The sequence below is a fragment of the Ictidomys tridecemlineatus genome, chromosome 4, assembly GCF_052094955.1.
Source record: "Ictidomys tridecemlineatus isolate mIctTri1 chromosome 4, mIctTri1.hap1, whole genome shotgun sequence".
Lineage (NCBI taxonomy): Eukaryota > Metazoa > Chordata > Mammalia > Rodentia > Sciuridae > Ictidomys > Ictidomys tridecemlineatus.
The window spans coordinates 125412996-125430695 of record NC_135480.1 but is presented as its reverse complement, the minus strand read 5'-3'; the positions used below and the strand labels follow the sequence as shown (position 1 = coordinate 125430695).

The window sequence follows — 17700 nt, the reverse complement described above, 5'->3', positions numbered from 1 at the left end:
ATAAATAGATAGTTTAGGATGGGACTCAATTATAAACACAGGATCATTTGTTTCATATTCATCTTATTCTCATAACAAAAAGGTTTTTTACATAACATTCTTGGTAATTATGTGTATGAAACAAAGTTTCACACTGTGGAATTTTGCACTTGTGGCATTATATGAGCACTTTAAAATTTGGGGGTTTTAGATCTATCTGATCTTCATATTAGGGATGTTTTACCTTTCTCAGCACACAAAAAAAAGATAGTTTAATTTTAATTTCAGGGCACCTCAAAGCTTCTTAAAGCTATGGTTATAATTAATTCAAACACTGAATTTTTACTGAGAAGAACACCCAAACTCATTCAACCACAAATGCCTTCTATTGGATTCTTCTCACAAAGCTCTTTCCTAGAAAGATATTTGTCACTTACCTGTGAGGTGACGGTGACTTGTGTATCAAACAGAATGCACACAAGGCCAACAGGGCAATTGCACTTGGTGAATGGGGATTGGAGGCAAGTATACTTGGGTTCAGATTAATTTTTCAATTATGCAGCTTATTTGCTGAATGATTTAGGGCGATTTAAAAGCACACAATGATGTATATCTCATGAGTTACAGTTACTAACGTGTGAAGAGCTTTGCATAAAATCCTGGTTACACTTCCTTGAGTGACGAGTCAAACAGGAAATATAAGTAGGTTTGGACAAAGAAATTAAATGGCAAATAGTTCTTTATGAAGTTTTGTTCCCATTTGCCTCTTTTTAATAATTTTGCGATTATTTCTAGAGTCAGGATTGTTTTATATGAAATTCTTTGAAGCTCGGATGTGTCATTTATTTTGTATGTATTTGACCAACAATAGTTTGTTTATTTTTTATAATCAATGTTTATTATATTTAATTGAAAGTTTTTAGTTTGACCACCTGTATGTAGTGCAACAAAATATTTTACCAATTATTAATTTATAGAGAATGTTGTTAGTACATTAAAAAATGACAAACAGTTGAATCTCATTATTTGTGGGAATTATGTTCTCTAAATTCACGGCCAATACTGAATTGTTGCTCCTGGGGGAGGAGGGTGGAGAGTTAGATTCCTGTGACTCTGCTCAGAACATTTTTGTCAACCTGTTGTGTAACAGCTTTAAAATTTTTTTTTTCTGTTTTAAAATACTTTATTTAATGTGTATTGTTGATTTGCTAACATTGAACTCATGGTTATAATCACTACAATTCACACTTACGTGCACCTTATCTAAAGTGCATGTTTTATCCATAACGCACACCACAGCCTTGTGCTCAGGAGTGATAGTTCCACAGCACTACTGCACCATACTTGGAAGTTATTTTAAGCAGTGAAATCACACACACGCATGCACAAGTTCAAAAAAAGGTAGCAGTATAATGGATATATTTGTTTACAGCCTGAGAGCTGAATTAGGGAAGTAGAGCAAACCTCATTTGTCTTCATTTAGGAACAGGCACATTAGAACTCAATTTTTTTTTTTTTTTTTGTACTAGGGATTGAACCCAAGGGCACCTAACCACTGAGCAATATTCAAGCCCTTTTTTATATTTTATTTAGAGTCAGGGTCTCACTAAGTTGCTGAGGCTGGCTTTGAACTTGTGATCCTCCTGCCTCAGATTCTCGAGCCACTGGGATTACAGGCATGTACCACTGTGCACAGCTCAGATATTTTTTTAACACGTGCATGTCCATGAATAAAAAGTGCTTTGAGTCGTTACTTGGTGATTACAGACGAATTTTAGTAAGTGGGAAAATTCACAAGTGATGAGGTTATGTCGTAATGTTCATCAAAATTAAATGTCATAGCATACTGAGAATTTATATTCACCACTGTGGAAGCTGCATTTCTCATCCATTGAGCAACTCTAACTGTACTAACATTAATTAATGCTGTGGTCCTCTGTATTGGTGTTAATTACTCACTGGCCTAATGTGTTGGTAGAAGGAAAGGAGGCTGAAGGGATGAGCATACCTGAGTGGGCCAATGTGGGGGGTCTTACTTCTTTGTATGTGTTCACTTTTACTTGATCTGAGCTCAGTCTCAAGGAGGAATCATGCTATTTCAATTTCAAAGCACTTGCCAAAAATAAATAAAAACATACATAAATAAGTTTTTTTTAAAGTTGTTGGGGTGGCACGGTTTGGTGTAAAGATGCTGTTCCCCCAATGTGGTATGAATCTAGGATAGAAAGTGAACCCCAGGGAGCCCATGGATTGAGAGCCAGTTGCCCAAAGAAGAAAGAATCAGAGGAACAATTAATCCATAGCTCAACCTGAATAGCCCTCACAAAGCAAATTACTGTGATTAGAGAAGAATTTCTTCTTCCAGGTTGCTGTCTTTAGTCTTCACTAGCTGCCTGAGGAGGATTCTGCTGTGGAAGTGCCCAGCATGTTTTACTAAGTGCACACAAAGGACCCCCCACCCCCACCCCGTGGCTCCCAGTGGACCTGGTTGCCTGTACTGTGGCTCTGCTTAGTGGCCCTGAAGTCCCAAGGCGAAGGTGGCCTGCAGTGAGAAGTTGTGAGGTACAACTCACCCTGGGTGGATCAGAGAGAAAACAGGGGAAGGGGATGATGTGCATGAAGGTTGAAGCCAGGAGTCAGATTTAGCAATAATTTTAGACATTGTTAATGTAGTTCAGCCCTGTTGTGAGATTTTCTTTTTTCCTTTTTTGGTCCTGTTAGAACCATATTTTTTTTCCCTGGTAGTCATGAAAAGTGATATTTTGGTGGTGATATTATATTGCTTTGAGATTGAAACAATAGCAGTATAGTAATGGAAGTAATTCCATTTGTTCCAGATTAATAATAGCTAATGATTATTGAATACTTCCTATGGTCAGGCAGTTTTCTAAATACTTCATGCATGTTATCTCATTTAATCAGCTTCCCCCTTGTTATAATTTGGATCTTGAATGTCTTCTAAAGGCCTGTGTGTTAAAGGATTGATGCTGGAGCCTGTAAGAGGTGGGTCCTAGTGGGAAGTGTTTAAGTTGTGAAGAGCATGCTTTTGAAGGAGATAGTGGAACTCTAGGCCCCCTCCTTGCTGTCTTTCCTTCCTGGCCATAAGGGGAACAGTTTTGCTCTGCTGTATGCTGCCAGTATTATGCACTGCCTCATGGCATATGTATCATGGACAGGAACCCCGCCAGCTGTAAACCATAATAAACCTTTTCTCTTTATAAATTGATTACCTCAGGAATTTTGTTATAATACCTGTACTGTGGCTCTGCCTGTGGCCCTGAAGTCCCAGGAGGCTCCTCCAACAAGTTAGGTACTCTCATACCCACTTGACTAAGTCATAAGTAATCCCGTGATTAACAGAGTTAGGTGAATCCTGCACTCCCAGCCACTACACATCCCATTGAATTATAATGCAGCACATTTGGTTTATTGGGTCAGGTTTTCAGATTATAGTTTCAGAGTTCAAAAGCAGCATACCAGCATCATATGTAGACTCTGGGGCAACTCCTCAGGCATTCAGGGCCTGAGGAGATAGAATGATGAGTCTGGATTCTTTGTCCTCAAGGAGCTCTCAGTCTTGGGAGAGTGGAAATGGTAAGAAACAGGTAGAAGACAGCGCATTCCACATAAGGATATAAAGTGAGGACTCCAGGCTATAGGAGAATTTGGAAGATGGAATTGGAATTGGCAGGGGAGTCAGAGAGAAATGGGGAAAGATGTCTAAAGTGTGATAGGTCTAGAATGCTTTCCAGAATCATGTTGATCCTCTACAGTCAGGGTTAACCAGGACTTGAGCGACAGCCGTGGATGGAGCTTGCCTGCCAGTGGTCATTGCCTCCACTCCATCCGGTGCTGCCATTGTGGGGATCTACAAGTGTGACTAAGGGTCGGATGTCGAGTGAGGACTTGAGCTCCACAACTTTCACTGCAAACTCCAGCACTCAGTTACCCTGTGCATGTGTGCATGCTCCTGGACTGGTGCACATGGCCTCCCAGCACCTGCCCAACACTGCCATTAGTGTTAACCTTGCATAGACATTATCACCTTCCCATTTAAAGGGCTAATATTCAACACAGAACATTTGGCAGTGAAACAATTCTTCTTTTTTTTTTTTCTTTTTCTCCTTTGATCTTTTGTTTTGTCTTTCAAAGTGCCATGATTCAAAGGATGTCTTCCTTGTGTCTGAAACAGAAGAGACAAGTGGGATGAGGGTATGAGGTCTGAATAGGAACAGCCTCTGGGAGCATGTGTGTCTGTTGGTTGGCTATCCTGGGCAGCACCTTTCTATCCAGCACCCCCTTGAATGTGCTCGTGAGGTATGATACCATCTTTGTGAGGAGTGGAAGACAGAAGCACCTCTTCACTGGATTCCTTGAAGCAATAGCTGAACATGCTTTGCGATCAGCTCATTTCCCTCTTCTATTTCATCTCTGCCACCCTCTACCACCCATAGAGAGAGCAGTTTTTCACTTCCCAAAGAAATTGGGAAATGGTTGTAATAAAGTCATACCATAGATCCTAAGACTCTTGAAGGTAGTGAATTTATGGGCAATTGATGCTAGTGTTCCAGTGTGATTCTTCAGCTTCTCTGTTATCCTGCCTGTGGGGGACGGGGGGGATTAATGACCTGTCATGCAAAGATTATGATAGAAAAGTAATCTTTGATGATGTGGCCTCCTGCTGCTAAAGTAAATGAATAATATTTTAAAGTATCCATTTTTTTAACATCAAAATACTGTCCTTTATTTGATTTTTTTCCCCTTTTGTCTTCATGTGAAGAGAAGAAAGCCAGCTAAAAATAACTGATAATTTTTTACATAGCAGTTTTCCAGCAGGTGCCAAGAGATGTACAGATTCTGTGATGGGTAGATCAGCTCTTCCTTGGGCACTAAGGGAAGAAGTGAGGGTGTCAGCAATGATTCAAGAAGGACCTTTTGATTGTATTTCACTTACTTTCAGGAGGACACTATTTACTTCCCATGATCTTACCTCCTTACTGCCCAGACCTTCATGTGTTTTGTCAGGTTCTGTTATATTATATGCGAGAAGGAGGTTCTGGTTTTATACTCTGTGTGGCATTTAGGATTCTTTCTTCAAGAAATAAAAAAAAAAGAAAAACAAAAAACAAACCCATATCACACTGGCTTTAGTAATAAAGGGAATTTATTGGCTTATGTTGCTGAAAAATCCAAAAGCATATAGCTTCAGTTAGGTTTGATGCAGCTACTCCATAGTGACCAAATACCTGGTTTTTTTCTTCTACAGGTATGGCCCTTGCAGTGGTTCCCCTACCACCTCCCCATACCAAGAATGGCTCTCCTTATAATCCCCAAATGTGTGGCAGAAGCTTTTAGGGTTATGTCTATAAATTCAGTGTCCACATGCTCATGGGAGAGTCTCAGAAAATCTTTTGTCTTCCAGTCTCTGAAAGGTCCTACTTAGGTCATGTGCTTATCTTTGGATCAGAAGAACATAGTACACTGATGGCTTAGTCTGAGTCACATGATCCATGTCTATAGTTGCATGTGTGCGCCCTTGTGTGTGTTGAGGGGTGGGGGTGTCAGCTGCACCACAACCACATAGATCCAGAAACAGATATTGTTGGGAAGGGAAGAGAGTTGAGAGGTCATCAGAGAAATAACCAACAAAACTTTTTTTGTGAATAAAATGATATACTCTTTTTTTAAAAAAAAATTCAAGGTGTTTCAAGTGTACTAGAAATACATCTCCAAAGGCAGGACTTTCTGTTTTCTACCAGTTCCCTCATCTCAGTTGCCTTTTATCCTAGCTCTGAGACTAGACATACAGGAAAAGTGCTTCTTGGAAATGAGGTTGGATCAGAGAGCAATTTTGTACTGTTCCAGGTCTGATATGGGATGGGAAGGAGGAGAATACGGAGATATCAACATTATTACTTATTCAATAAAATATACTGTAAGAAAATAAATTTTTCCTTGTACCATTATACATAAAAACAAGTGTAATAAAATCACAATATGAAATTATTTTAATTTTTCATCATTTGAGCCTTCCATGTCACATTTCTGTTCCCTCCCAATGCCATATCTGGGCTGAAATCTCATTTTTTAGTAAACCATCAAAACATTCTATCTTCTCTTTTCAGTGGACAGTTTGCAGTGGTGAAGAAATGCCGTGAGAAAAGCACTGGTCTGCAGTATGCTGCCAAGTTCATTAAGAAAAGGAGGACCAAGTCTAGCCGGCGTGGTGTGAGCCGCGAGGACATTGAGCGAGAGGTCAGCATCCTGAAGGAGATCCAGCACCCCAACGTTATCACCCTGCATGAGGTCTATGAGAACAAGACAGATGTCATTCTGATCCTGGAACTGTGAGTTCTGTTCATGTTAGGTGGGAGAGAGGGTGTGGCTGGGGGAGCTCCAGCAGTGGGGAGCCCTGGAGCTGCATGGGAATGGATTCTGCTGCCCTGTGCTGGAGAACAAGTGAGCTGCCTGGCTTGAGACTTGGCTACACATATCTGGAAGAACTTCTAAGGAGCAGCTTTCATTAATGAGGATCCATTAGATTTGCAAGAGGGTCCCCTATTCTTAGGCTTTACCACTTATCTGTCTGTTCCTCTTCATTTTTCATGAGCATTTTCCCTTATATTTCAAGAACAGGTCCTTTTTCCTCTGTTCCTGTCTTCCCTGTTTCTCTCCCCTTCCTGTGTTCTCTTTCCTACCCACTCTCTGTATGTTGTACAGACAAACACACAACCCATTTTTAACTATTGGAACTGTCAACACTAATTATACGAATGGGTGAAACTGGACCAGAATCACTTGCATTTGATTATAGGATTTGTTTTTAAGCCATGTTGCTGATTTTCTTAGGCCAGCTCTGCCCATTGGATGTTATTACAGGCAACTTACGGTAGCTCATTGTTCGGTGGTGTTTCTAGTCTCCATCTCTGTCCTTCTCTGTCTGCCTGTCTAAGTTGTTGTGTGGGGTGCCCCATTCTATGTCACTGAGTCCAGGAGCAACTCTTGGTAGGAGAGAAGCAGCCAACCAAGGGCACCAGCTGGATCTCTCTGTAGGCTCTTGAGATTGAGGCACAACATGAGTTCTCTGAGGGAAGAGGAATGCATGGAGCAAAGAAGATTTTGTGATAAACCCACCCTGAGTGGTTCTTAGCCATGGAAGGAAGTTTCCATCCATGCCCTAGGAGACACTTGAGCTCTTATTTGCCTGTCTGCCAGCCCAACGGCTTCCATTCTTTTTGCATCTCTGTGATTTTTTTCTCTCTCTCTTCCCTTTCCCTCCCTTTTCTTCCCCTTCCCTCCTCCTCTGTCCACCTGCTTTTTCTTCCTTCCTTCTTTCTCCCCCCTTTCTTTTTTCTTTCTCTTCCCCTTTCTCCTCCCTCTCGTGGGCTCAAATGATCCTCCTACCTCAGCCTCCTGAGTATCTGGGATTATAGGCATGCCACTCAGCCTGGATGATTTTCACTGAGGCTTTGTTTTTGGATGGGGGGTACTAGGAGATTGAACATCGGGGTGGGTGCTTTACCCCTGAGCTTCATCTCAGTCCTTTTGATTTTGAAACAGGGTCTTGCTGAATTGTTGAGGGTCTTGCTAAATGGCCAAGGCTGACCTCCTGGGTCACTGGGGTTAAAGGTGTGTGTCAGCCTAATTCTCACTGATTTTCTAAAGCCAGGGAAGGAAGTGAAAGGTTTTCAAGGAAGTTAGCCCACCCCCTGGCACCACACTACAGGTACTGGTGGTCCCCACAGCTTTTTGTCTCATCACTGGATTTTGGGCACAGCCCAAAATGGGTTTCAGCCACAGATTTCTTACCTATAGAAGCGGTTAATAACATCTACCCGAAAAGTATTTTGGGAGGTGAACGAGATAAGAATTTTCAAATATTAACCACATTGCTGATTCATAGATGTGTTTTATGCCTGTTTCTTTTCTTACTTCCTTTAGACCAGAAGTTCTCAACCTTGACACTACTAACATTTTGGGTTGGATTATTCTTGTGCATTGTACAGCATTTAGCAACATCTGTGGTTTCTATGTGCTGGTGCCAGTTGCACCTCTTCCTCTCCTTGCCCATTGTGACAAGCAAAAATTAAAAAGTGTATGCAGAAATTAGCATATGTCCCCTGGGAACAAGACCCCCTTTCAGAACCTCAGCTTTAAAGGAAAGGCTCGGCTTGAAGGAGACAGGAGACTAGGGGGCTGCTTTGGGTACACAGAAGAAAAGGGACATATCCTGTTGTAATCCTCACTGTGGCTTTATATGGCTTCTGGGAGGCCATGGGCTTATTAAACTTGAGGACTAGGGACCAGACAGAACTGAGCTAACCAGGGCAAATCCTTTTGTGTCTTGAAGCTGAATTTCCCTTCTTTAAGGCTTTGTTGAAAGAGATCATGAATAGTGCCTGGAAAAAGAAGCATCACAATTCATCACTGTTTTGCCTTTTCAAAGAATTCCCTGGTTGTAATCAGTGGCTTCAGAATATCTTGTGTCTTCTTTTCACACTAAAATATGTAAAAGATGCCTGTGTGTCACTGCCCTTCTTGTGCCCACGGGGTGTGTATGTTCTGAATTACACTTCTGTTAACTGAACCCATTTTGTGGATATTTTCCTCTAGGTACATTTACCCTATGCATAAATTGGATGACATAGGATTCTCTTTTTTACCATTTGATATAATTTTTAAAAATTTATCATGTAATGTATGATATTGGAGAAAGGTTGTATGATTCTATGCAAGTTAACAAATATAGTTCATATAATCACCACTCAAATGAGGATAACGCACTTTTCCTCACCCTAATTGCTCCAGCATCCCTTGTACTATTTTAGTCACAAATATTTTAGTCACAAATCTTGTACTCCCTAGCCCCAGCAACCACTAAGCTGGTCTTCATCACTAGCGTCTTTTTGTTTTGTTATGTTTTGAAAATGTCAAGTAATAGAACCATTTAGTATATAACATTTGAGACTGGCTCCTTGGACTCAGCATAATTTTTATTTTTATTTTTTGATGGCATTGAGGATTGAACCCAGAGGAATAGAGGCATTTACCTCTGAGCTACATCCCTATGCTTTTTTAAAAAATAAAGTTATTTTGAGCAGGGTTTTGCTACGTTGCTGAGGCTGGCCTTCAACTGGCAAGTCTCCTGCCTTCCCCTCTAGAGCCACTGGGATTACAGACATGTACATTGCCACACCCAGTTGATTCAGCATAATGCTTTGAAATCTGTATGTATCTCATTCTTTTTTATTGTTGATTAGTATTCTATGATATGGATGCCTCTTTGCCTATGTACTTAACAGCTATTTGGGTTGTTTCTAGTATTTGGTGATTATGAATAAAACTATTAGAACCATTCTCATAGATCTGAGTTGTGAACATATGATTTTATTTCTCTTGGGTAAATATTTAGAGGTAGGATTGCTAGATCCCATGAAAAGTATATATTAATATTGTAAGAAACCAGCAAACTGTTTTCAAAAGTGACCGTATCATTCTACAATCCCTTTAGCAATGGATAAGAGTACTTGTTGCTCTGATAGCCCTTGACAGTGTCAAAAAAAATATGATTTATATCTGAGTCATATCTTTTTATCTATATATTCTTTCTTTCTTTCTATCTATCTATCTATCTATCTATCTATCTATCTATCTATCTATCTATCTATCTAGTTATAGGGATTCTAACAGCTGTATGACTGTGTACAAGTTTACCTGCTCACTGTGATGACCTTGAATAAAGGTTGTGGGAGCTCACCAGGAGCAACAGTAGTTTGGGAGTGGGCAGAAGAGGTCTTCCTCACAGAATTCAGCACATTCTTGATTACTTGTTCTCTGTAAATCCCAGCAACTCTTGTGAGTTGATTGTCTTTTCTCTTTACCCGCCAGGCATGCACAGGGCTGAGATGGTTACTCTTATGTGTCATCTTGTCTGGGCCATGGACTGCTGAGGTATTTGGCCAAACATTATTCTGAGTGTTCGCCAGAGGGTATTTCTGAATGAGGAACATTTAAATTAATAGACTGAGTAAATATGTAAAAATAACATATTATCTTTTATGAATATATATTGTTTATAATAATATAATTCATAGATAAATAATTATGCCATACAATTCTAGTATTCATATACATAAAATTTTGTGCATAAACATAGTTATGTACATAACTTATAGACACATGATTTATATGTATGTGTATACATAATATACATAATGTGGAACATAATATGTAATATGTTGTTTATACATTATATAATAATATATGCATTATGTGTGTGTCTATATTTATATCTTAAATTGTTTCTGTTTCTTTGGAGAATTCTAATACAGTGGTGCTAAATATCAAAGAGGTAATGTACCCTTTTTATTTTCTCAGAATCTTGTCCATTCACATTGCCATGAAGAGGTATTTTAAAAAGTTTTTAATAGACAATTCAAACTATGAAGTCTGTCCAAAAGAAGTGATTATCTTTGAGAAAATTATCATTGTTCTAAAATTTTAATAGCTTTAACAGAAGCTTTTGGTCTTCATTGATAGGTGCCATCTGCTCTTTTATTTCTTAAGAGTTCTGAAATATGGTTGGTTAAGAAGAGAATAAAAATTAAGAATTTGTCAGAAAGTAACCCTGTGACTTAAATAGCCATTTATCAGCACCCTTTACATCAATATCATTTTGTCCCCCATGGTACTGGGAATTGAAAACAGGGGTGCTTTGTCTCTGAGCTACATCTTTTTATTTTTTGTTTTTTTATTCTTTTTTGTTTTATCACTTATTTATTTATTTTTATTCTATTTTTTATATCTTTTTATATTATTTATTTTATTTTTTATTTTGATATGAAGTCCAGATAAGTTGCTGAGGCTGGCCTTGAAATTGTGATCCTCCTGCCTCAGCCTCCTGAATCATTAGCATTATAGGTATGCACCACTATGCCTGATCAGCAATCTTTAAATGGGTCTTTATTTTGGATTTATTGCTTTGGTATGAACTCCATGGCAAGTCCAGCTTCTTTGAGGCTTATTAATGAAGTGTGTTCCCTCATTGAGACCTTGTTCCTGCCTCCTCCTGTATGTGATGAGTTCTCTCCTTGAATCCCAAGCATATCTTTGCCACTGAGACAAAGATCTTAGACTACCATTCCATTGTTTCCTGAACTACTTCCTGGACCTGAAAATATATATTTGTGGTCCATGTGCAGATACTATTTCTTGTTTGTTTTTAAGGTATAGTTGTCAAATACTAGAGGCCAGGATTCTAGGCCCTTTAAAATTATTGTAAGCCTGAATCTGCCTTCAAAGCAATAACTTTTCTCCCTACTTGCTTCACTGGAAAATCAGTTGTTCTCAGTGGATTTGCTGTTGCAGCTCAGCATAGCATAAACATGAAGGAGGCATACACGATGTCTCAACATCACAATTTCATCTCCTCCACATTCTATTGTTCCCTAATGAAGTCGTGCAGATATAAAAATCTCACCTTCTTGTGTTGCTGCCTGCCCACATGTCATTGTGCGGGTAAGCCACTACCAAACTTTGATCTTCAGAGCTTGAGTCATTTCATAATTGCCTTGTCACCTGGCAAAGAGAAGACAAACTTAAAGAACTTAAAGTCAATGTTATTTCTTTTTTAAGTGTGGGGCAATGTTCTCTAAGCTTCTAGTATTCTTTTCCTAACCTTGCTGCTCAGAAGTAGCTGTGCATTTTGTTCCATGGATGGCATTGTACTTTTCTTTTAGCTCTTTCCCTATCCAGCTACTGTTCAAACCCAATAGCCTTTAGGGACCAGGGTGGCAATATAAAATGACCATGGTTGGTCTCCATAGCACCTCAGTGTCAGGGAGACATCAGGGAATTGTAGAGATGGCTGAATGTAATCCTCATGCCCAATCTCAAAGGGACAGCCAACAATTAGTTGATTGTGGAATTTTAGATCCAGTATTGCCAAATCTTGCATTTTTTTTTTCAAGAGAAGCCTGTAATTTAGGTTTTCAATGATGGCAATCAGCTTATGGTATTTAAAAGAGAACAAAATAAAATGTTATCTGAAGGCCATGTGAGCCTGCAACTTTCAGAGTCAGCCTGTTTCATATAAGTGATAATATAATTAGTTCATTGTCATCCTAGGAGAAACAACAAGAGGCAAGTGCCGTCAGAGATGGTCCCAAAGGGCTAGTGATTTAGTTGGAAGGGCATGATGCACACTTAGCATTATAAAATGAGTTTTAAAAATATCCAGAATGGTTTAAAATGGTGGTTCTCAAATATTAGCAAATTAGCCCTCCTGGAGGGCTTCTTAAAATTTTTTTAAGCTATCTTCTCAGAGTTTCAAGGTAGGACCCACAAATTTGTGGGTTTTTTTTTTTTTTTGGTTTTTTTTTTTAACAGATTCCTAGGTGCTGCTGCTACTGCTGCTGGTCTGGGGTTCACTTTTTGATATGCTGTTAAATGTTGATTGTGTCCCTCTGAACTATGTTGAAGTCTGTCTTCTCCTATCTCAGAATGTGACCTTAGTTGGAAACATAGTTGTTGCAAATGAGACTAGATCATACTGGAGTAGAGCAGGACCCCAGTCTAGTCCGACTGGTGTCTTTATAAAAAGACCCTGTGAAACAGATACAGGGGAATGCCTCTGGCAGACAGGAGACTGAAGTGAGGCATCAACCAGCAAAGGAATACCTGAGTCTATAGGAATTAGATTCCCCCTCAGATCCCTCAACACCTTAATTTTGTACTTCTGGTCTTCAGAGTATGACATAATAATTGTTGTTTTAAGCCATCTTGTTTGTGGTACTTTGTTACAGCAGGCCCAGGAAACTGAACAGAAGTACTGATTGAACTATTTCTAATGGTTATTAGAGCAGGGGCCTACTTACATGTTAATCTAGTCTTCTGTAAGTTAATGTATTAGTCAACGTATGGTTGTTGTGACCAAAATACCTGACAATAACAACTTAGGGATGAAAAGTTTATTTTGGTTCATGGTTTCACAGATCTCAAATCTATGGAGGGCCAACTTCATTGCTCTGGGCCCAAGGAGAGGAGGAACATCATGGTAGAAGGGTGTGGTGGAGGAAAGGTGCTCAACTCAACATAGCTGGGAAGCAGAGTTGGGGAGCAGGGGAAGAGTACATAGAGAAGATGTACTTTTCCAGGGCACATCCCCGATGACCCATCTCCAGTCATTTTCTGTCTGCTCACATTTACCACCCAGTCTGTCCACTTAAACTAGGATGAACTGATTAGGTTACAGCTCTCACAATCCAAATATTTCACCTCTGAACATTCCTGCATTAACTTAGGAGCTTTTGGGGGACACCTCATATCCAAACTATAACAGCTACTTAAACAAAACACTATCAGTAGGTGATAACACCATCAGTAGGTCACTGCAAATAAACCTTGCTCAGGCAGGAAGCTGGGCAGAGAACGATTGGAGAGGGGCAGGGGGTTCAGGATCTAGCATAAGGAAGAAAGGGACAAGACACAATCATGGCCTCTTTCGGGATGGTTACCTTACTAGCTTTGAATCACCTGCCTGAAAGGTTACCAGGTAAAGATTTAGAAAGCAAAAGTAGCAAAATGCCTAATAATAATTGACATGATAGTCCATTATAAGAAATCAAGACAGTTTGGTTCTCTAATTCTTAATTTTCCCCTTATTGGTTCTTTTTTCAATGTTAAGGCACATTTTTACAACAAAGTAACCCTGTTTAGGACTTTCCCCTCCCTTTCTCCATGTCTCTCTACCTTCCTTTCCAGGAGTTTCCACTTACTGTATTCTGGTATGGTTGTAGTCAACTTCAGGACATTGCATCATTTTTTTTTTTTTAATTTATAAAGGTAAATTTTATTAATTTTTTTATTGTGAAAAAGAATGCCCCACATAAATTCTACCATCTTATTCATGTTTAAGTGTGCAATGTAGCAATGTTAGCTGTATGTACTCAGTTGTGCAACAGATTTCTAAATTTTTTCATCTTGACAAACTTAAATGCTATCCCTATTGAATAACAATTCTTCTTTTTTAGCTCTCTTTCTGACTGTAGCTAAGTTAATAATTTCTAGAATCCAATTTCTTCATCACAAATAACTGCTAAGTTGTACTCTTACTTATTTGTGAATGCTAGATCGCTTCATGCAGGATCATTATTCAGTTGGCTCATTCTGTGTTTCTTAGCCAAACGGAGATGCGGAATAATCAGAATGTGATCATGAATTCTGTTCATTGTATGTCAGCATGGTGCATGATGTAAAGGAATTTTTGGTGGCCTGATCAGCAAATTGAAAACTACAGGAGCCTTTTAGGAGACAAATGTAGGAATTAAAATGATGGTTCCTATACTTCATCTCAAAATCCTAGAAAAAGAAGAGCAAAACAACAGCAATAGGAGTAGAAGGCAAGAAATAATTAAAATCAGAGCTGAAATTAATGAAATCGAAACAAAAGAAACAATTGAAAAAATAGACAGAACTAAAAGTTGGTTCTTTGAAAAAATAAATAAGATCGACAGACCCTTAGCCATGCTAACAAAGAGAAGAAGAGAGAGAACCCAAATTACTAACATACGGGATGAAAAAGGCAATATCACAACAGACACTTCAGAAATACAGAAGATAATCAGAAATTATTTTGAATCCTTATACTCTAATAAAATAGAAGATAGTGAAGGTACAGATAAATTTCTTAAGTCATATCATATGCCCAGATTGAGTCAGGAGGATATAGACAACCTAAACAGACCAATAACAATAGAGGAAATAGAAGAAACCATCAAAAGACTACCAACTAAGAAAAGCCCAGGACCAGATGGGTATACAGCAGAGTTTTACAAAACCTTTAAAGAGGAACTAACACCAATACTTTTCAAGCTATTTCAGGAAATAGAAAAAGAGGGAGAACTTCCAAATACATTCTACGAGGCCAACATCACACTAATCCCTAAACCAGACAAAGACACCTCCAAGAAAGAAAACTACAGACCAATATCTCTAATGAACCTAGATGCAAAAATCCTCAATAAAATTCTGGCGAACCGGATTCAAAAACATATCAAAAAAATTATACACCATGATCAAGTAGGATTCATCCCTGGGATGCAAGGCTGGTTCAATATAAGGAAATCAATAAATGTTATTCACCACATCAATAGACTTAAAAATAAGAACCACATGATCATCTCAATAGATGCAGAAAAAGCATTCGACAAAGTACAGCATCCCTTTATGTTCAAAACTCTAGAAAAATTAGGGATAACAGGATCATACCTCAACATTGTAAAAGCAATCTATGATAAGCCACAGGCCAGCATCATTCTGAATGGAGAGAAATTGAAGGCATTCCCTCTAAGATCTGGAACAAGACAGGGATGCCCTCTCTCACCACTTCTGTTCAACATAGTTCTCGAAACACTGGCCAGGGCAATTAGACAGACGAAAGAAATTAAAGGCATAAAAATAGGAAAAGAAGAACTTAAATTATCACTATTTGCTGATGACATGATTATATACCTAACAGACCCAAAAGAGTCTACAAAGAAACTATTAGAGCTAATAAATGAATTCAGCAAAGTGTCAGGGTATAAAATCAACACGCATAAATCAAATGCATTCCTGTATATCAGCGACAAATCCTCTGATACGGAAATGAGGACAACTACTCCATTCACAATATCCCCCCAAAAAATAAAATACTTGGGAATCAACCTAACAAAAGAGGTGAAAGATTTATACAATGAAAATTACAGAACCCTAAAGAAAGATATAGAAGAAGACCTTAGAAGATGGAAAAATATACCCTGTTCATGGATAGGCAGAACCAACATCATCAAAATGGCGATACTACCAAAAGTTCTCTATATGTTCAATGCAATGCCAATCAAAATCCCAACTGCATTTCTTGTAGAAATAGATAAAAGAATCATGAAATTCATATGGAATAATAAAAGACCCAGAATAGCAAAAACAATGCTAAGCAGGAAGTGTGAATCAGGTGGTATAGCGATACCAGACCTCAAATTATACTACAGAGCAATAGTAACAAAATCAGCGTGGTACTGGTACCAGAACAGACGGGTGGACCAATGGTACAGAATAGAGGACACAGTAACCAATCCACAAAACTACAACTATCTTATATTTGATAAAGGGGCTAAAAGCATGCAATGGAGGAAGGATAGCATCTTCAACAAATGGTGCTGGGAAAATTGGAAATCCATATGCATCAAAATGAAACTGAATCCCTTTCTATCACCATGCACAAAAGTTAACTCAAAATGGATCAAGGAGCTTGATATTAAATCAGAGACACGGCATCTGATAGAAGAAAAAGTTGGCTATGATCTACATACTGTGGGGTCGGGCTCCAAATTCCTCAATAGGACACCCATAGCACAAGAGTTAACAGCTAGAATCAACAAATGGGACTTACTCAAACTAAAAAGTTTTTTCTCAGCAAAAGAAACAATAAGAGAGATAAACAGGGAGCCTACATCATGGGAACAAATCTTTACTCCACACACTTCAGATAGAGCCCTAATATCCAGAGTATACAAAGAACTCAAAAAATTAGACAATAAGACAACAAATAACCCAATCAACAAATGGGCCAAGGACCTGAACAGACACTTCTCAGAGGAGGACATACAATCAGTCAACAAGTACATGAAAAAATGCTCACCATCGCTAGCGGTCAGAGAAATGCAAATCAAAACTACCCTAAGATACCATCTCACTCCAGTAAGATTGGCAGCCATCATGAAGTCCAACAACAACAAGTGCTGGAGAGGATGTGGGGAAAAGGGTACACTTGTTCATTGTTGGTGGGACTGCAAAATGGTGCAGCCAATTTGGAAAGCAGTATGGAGATTTCTTGGAAAGTTGGGAATGGAACCACCATTTGACCCAGCTATTCCCCTTCTCGGTCTATTCCCTAAAGACTTAAAAAGAGCATGCTACAGGGACACTGCTGCATCGATGTTCATAGCAGCACAATTCACGATAGCAAGATTGTGGAACCAACCTAGATGCCCTTCAATAGATGAATGGATAAAAAAAAATGTGGCATTTATACACAATGGAGTATTACTCTGCATTAAGAAACGACAAAATCATAGAATTTGGAGGGAAATGGATGGCATTAGAGCAGATTATGCTAAGTGAAGCTAGCCAATCCTTAAAAAATAAATGCCTAATGACTTCTTTGATATAAGGGGAGTAACTAAGGACAGAGTAGGGACGAAGAGCAGGAGAAGAAGATTAACATTAAATAGGGATGAGATGGGGGAGGGAAATGGAGAGAGAAGGGAATCTGCAGGGAAAGGGAAGGTGATCCTCAGGGTTTTATAAAATTGCATACAAGAGGAAGTAAGGGGTAAGGAAGAAGTACACAAGTGGAATAAATGTTTTACAGTAGAGGTGGTCGAGAGAGAAGAGGGGAGGGGAGGGGAGGGGTGGGGGGATAGTAGATGATAGGTTAGAGAGCAGAATTCATCAGACACTAGAATGGCAATGTGTAAATCAATGGAAATGTAACTGATGTAAACGATGTGATTCAGCAATCTGTATACGGGGTAATAATGGAAGTTCATAACCATTCTGAATCAAATTGTGAAACATGATATATTAAGAAAGATGTAATGTTTTGAAAGACCAACAATAAAAAATTAAGAGTTAAAAAGAAAAAAAAAATAAAGTATATGATAGTAAATTAAAAAAAAAAAA

The 17700-nt window shown here is 38.8% G+C and overlaps 1 protein-coding gene across 3 annotated transcripts in view; it reads left to right on the top strand.

Moving 5' to 3' along the window:
* Dapk1 (death associated protein kinase 1) overlaps positions 1-17700 on the top strand; it is a 179700-nt gene that overhangs the window by 85470 nt on the left and 76530 nt on the right. For 2 of the 3 annotated variants that reach the window (XM_040285588.2, XM_005337440.5), the window contains exon 2: positions 6105-6326. In XM_040285588.2, coding sequence (XP_040141522.1) covers positions 6105-6326 — 222 coding nt within the window. Of the gene's footprint in view, positions 1-6104; positions 6327-9867; positions 9931-17700 lie in introns of those variants that run through there. The other variant, XM_078047378.1, reaches the window with a different exon arrangement.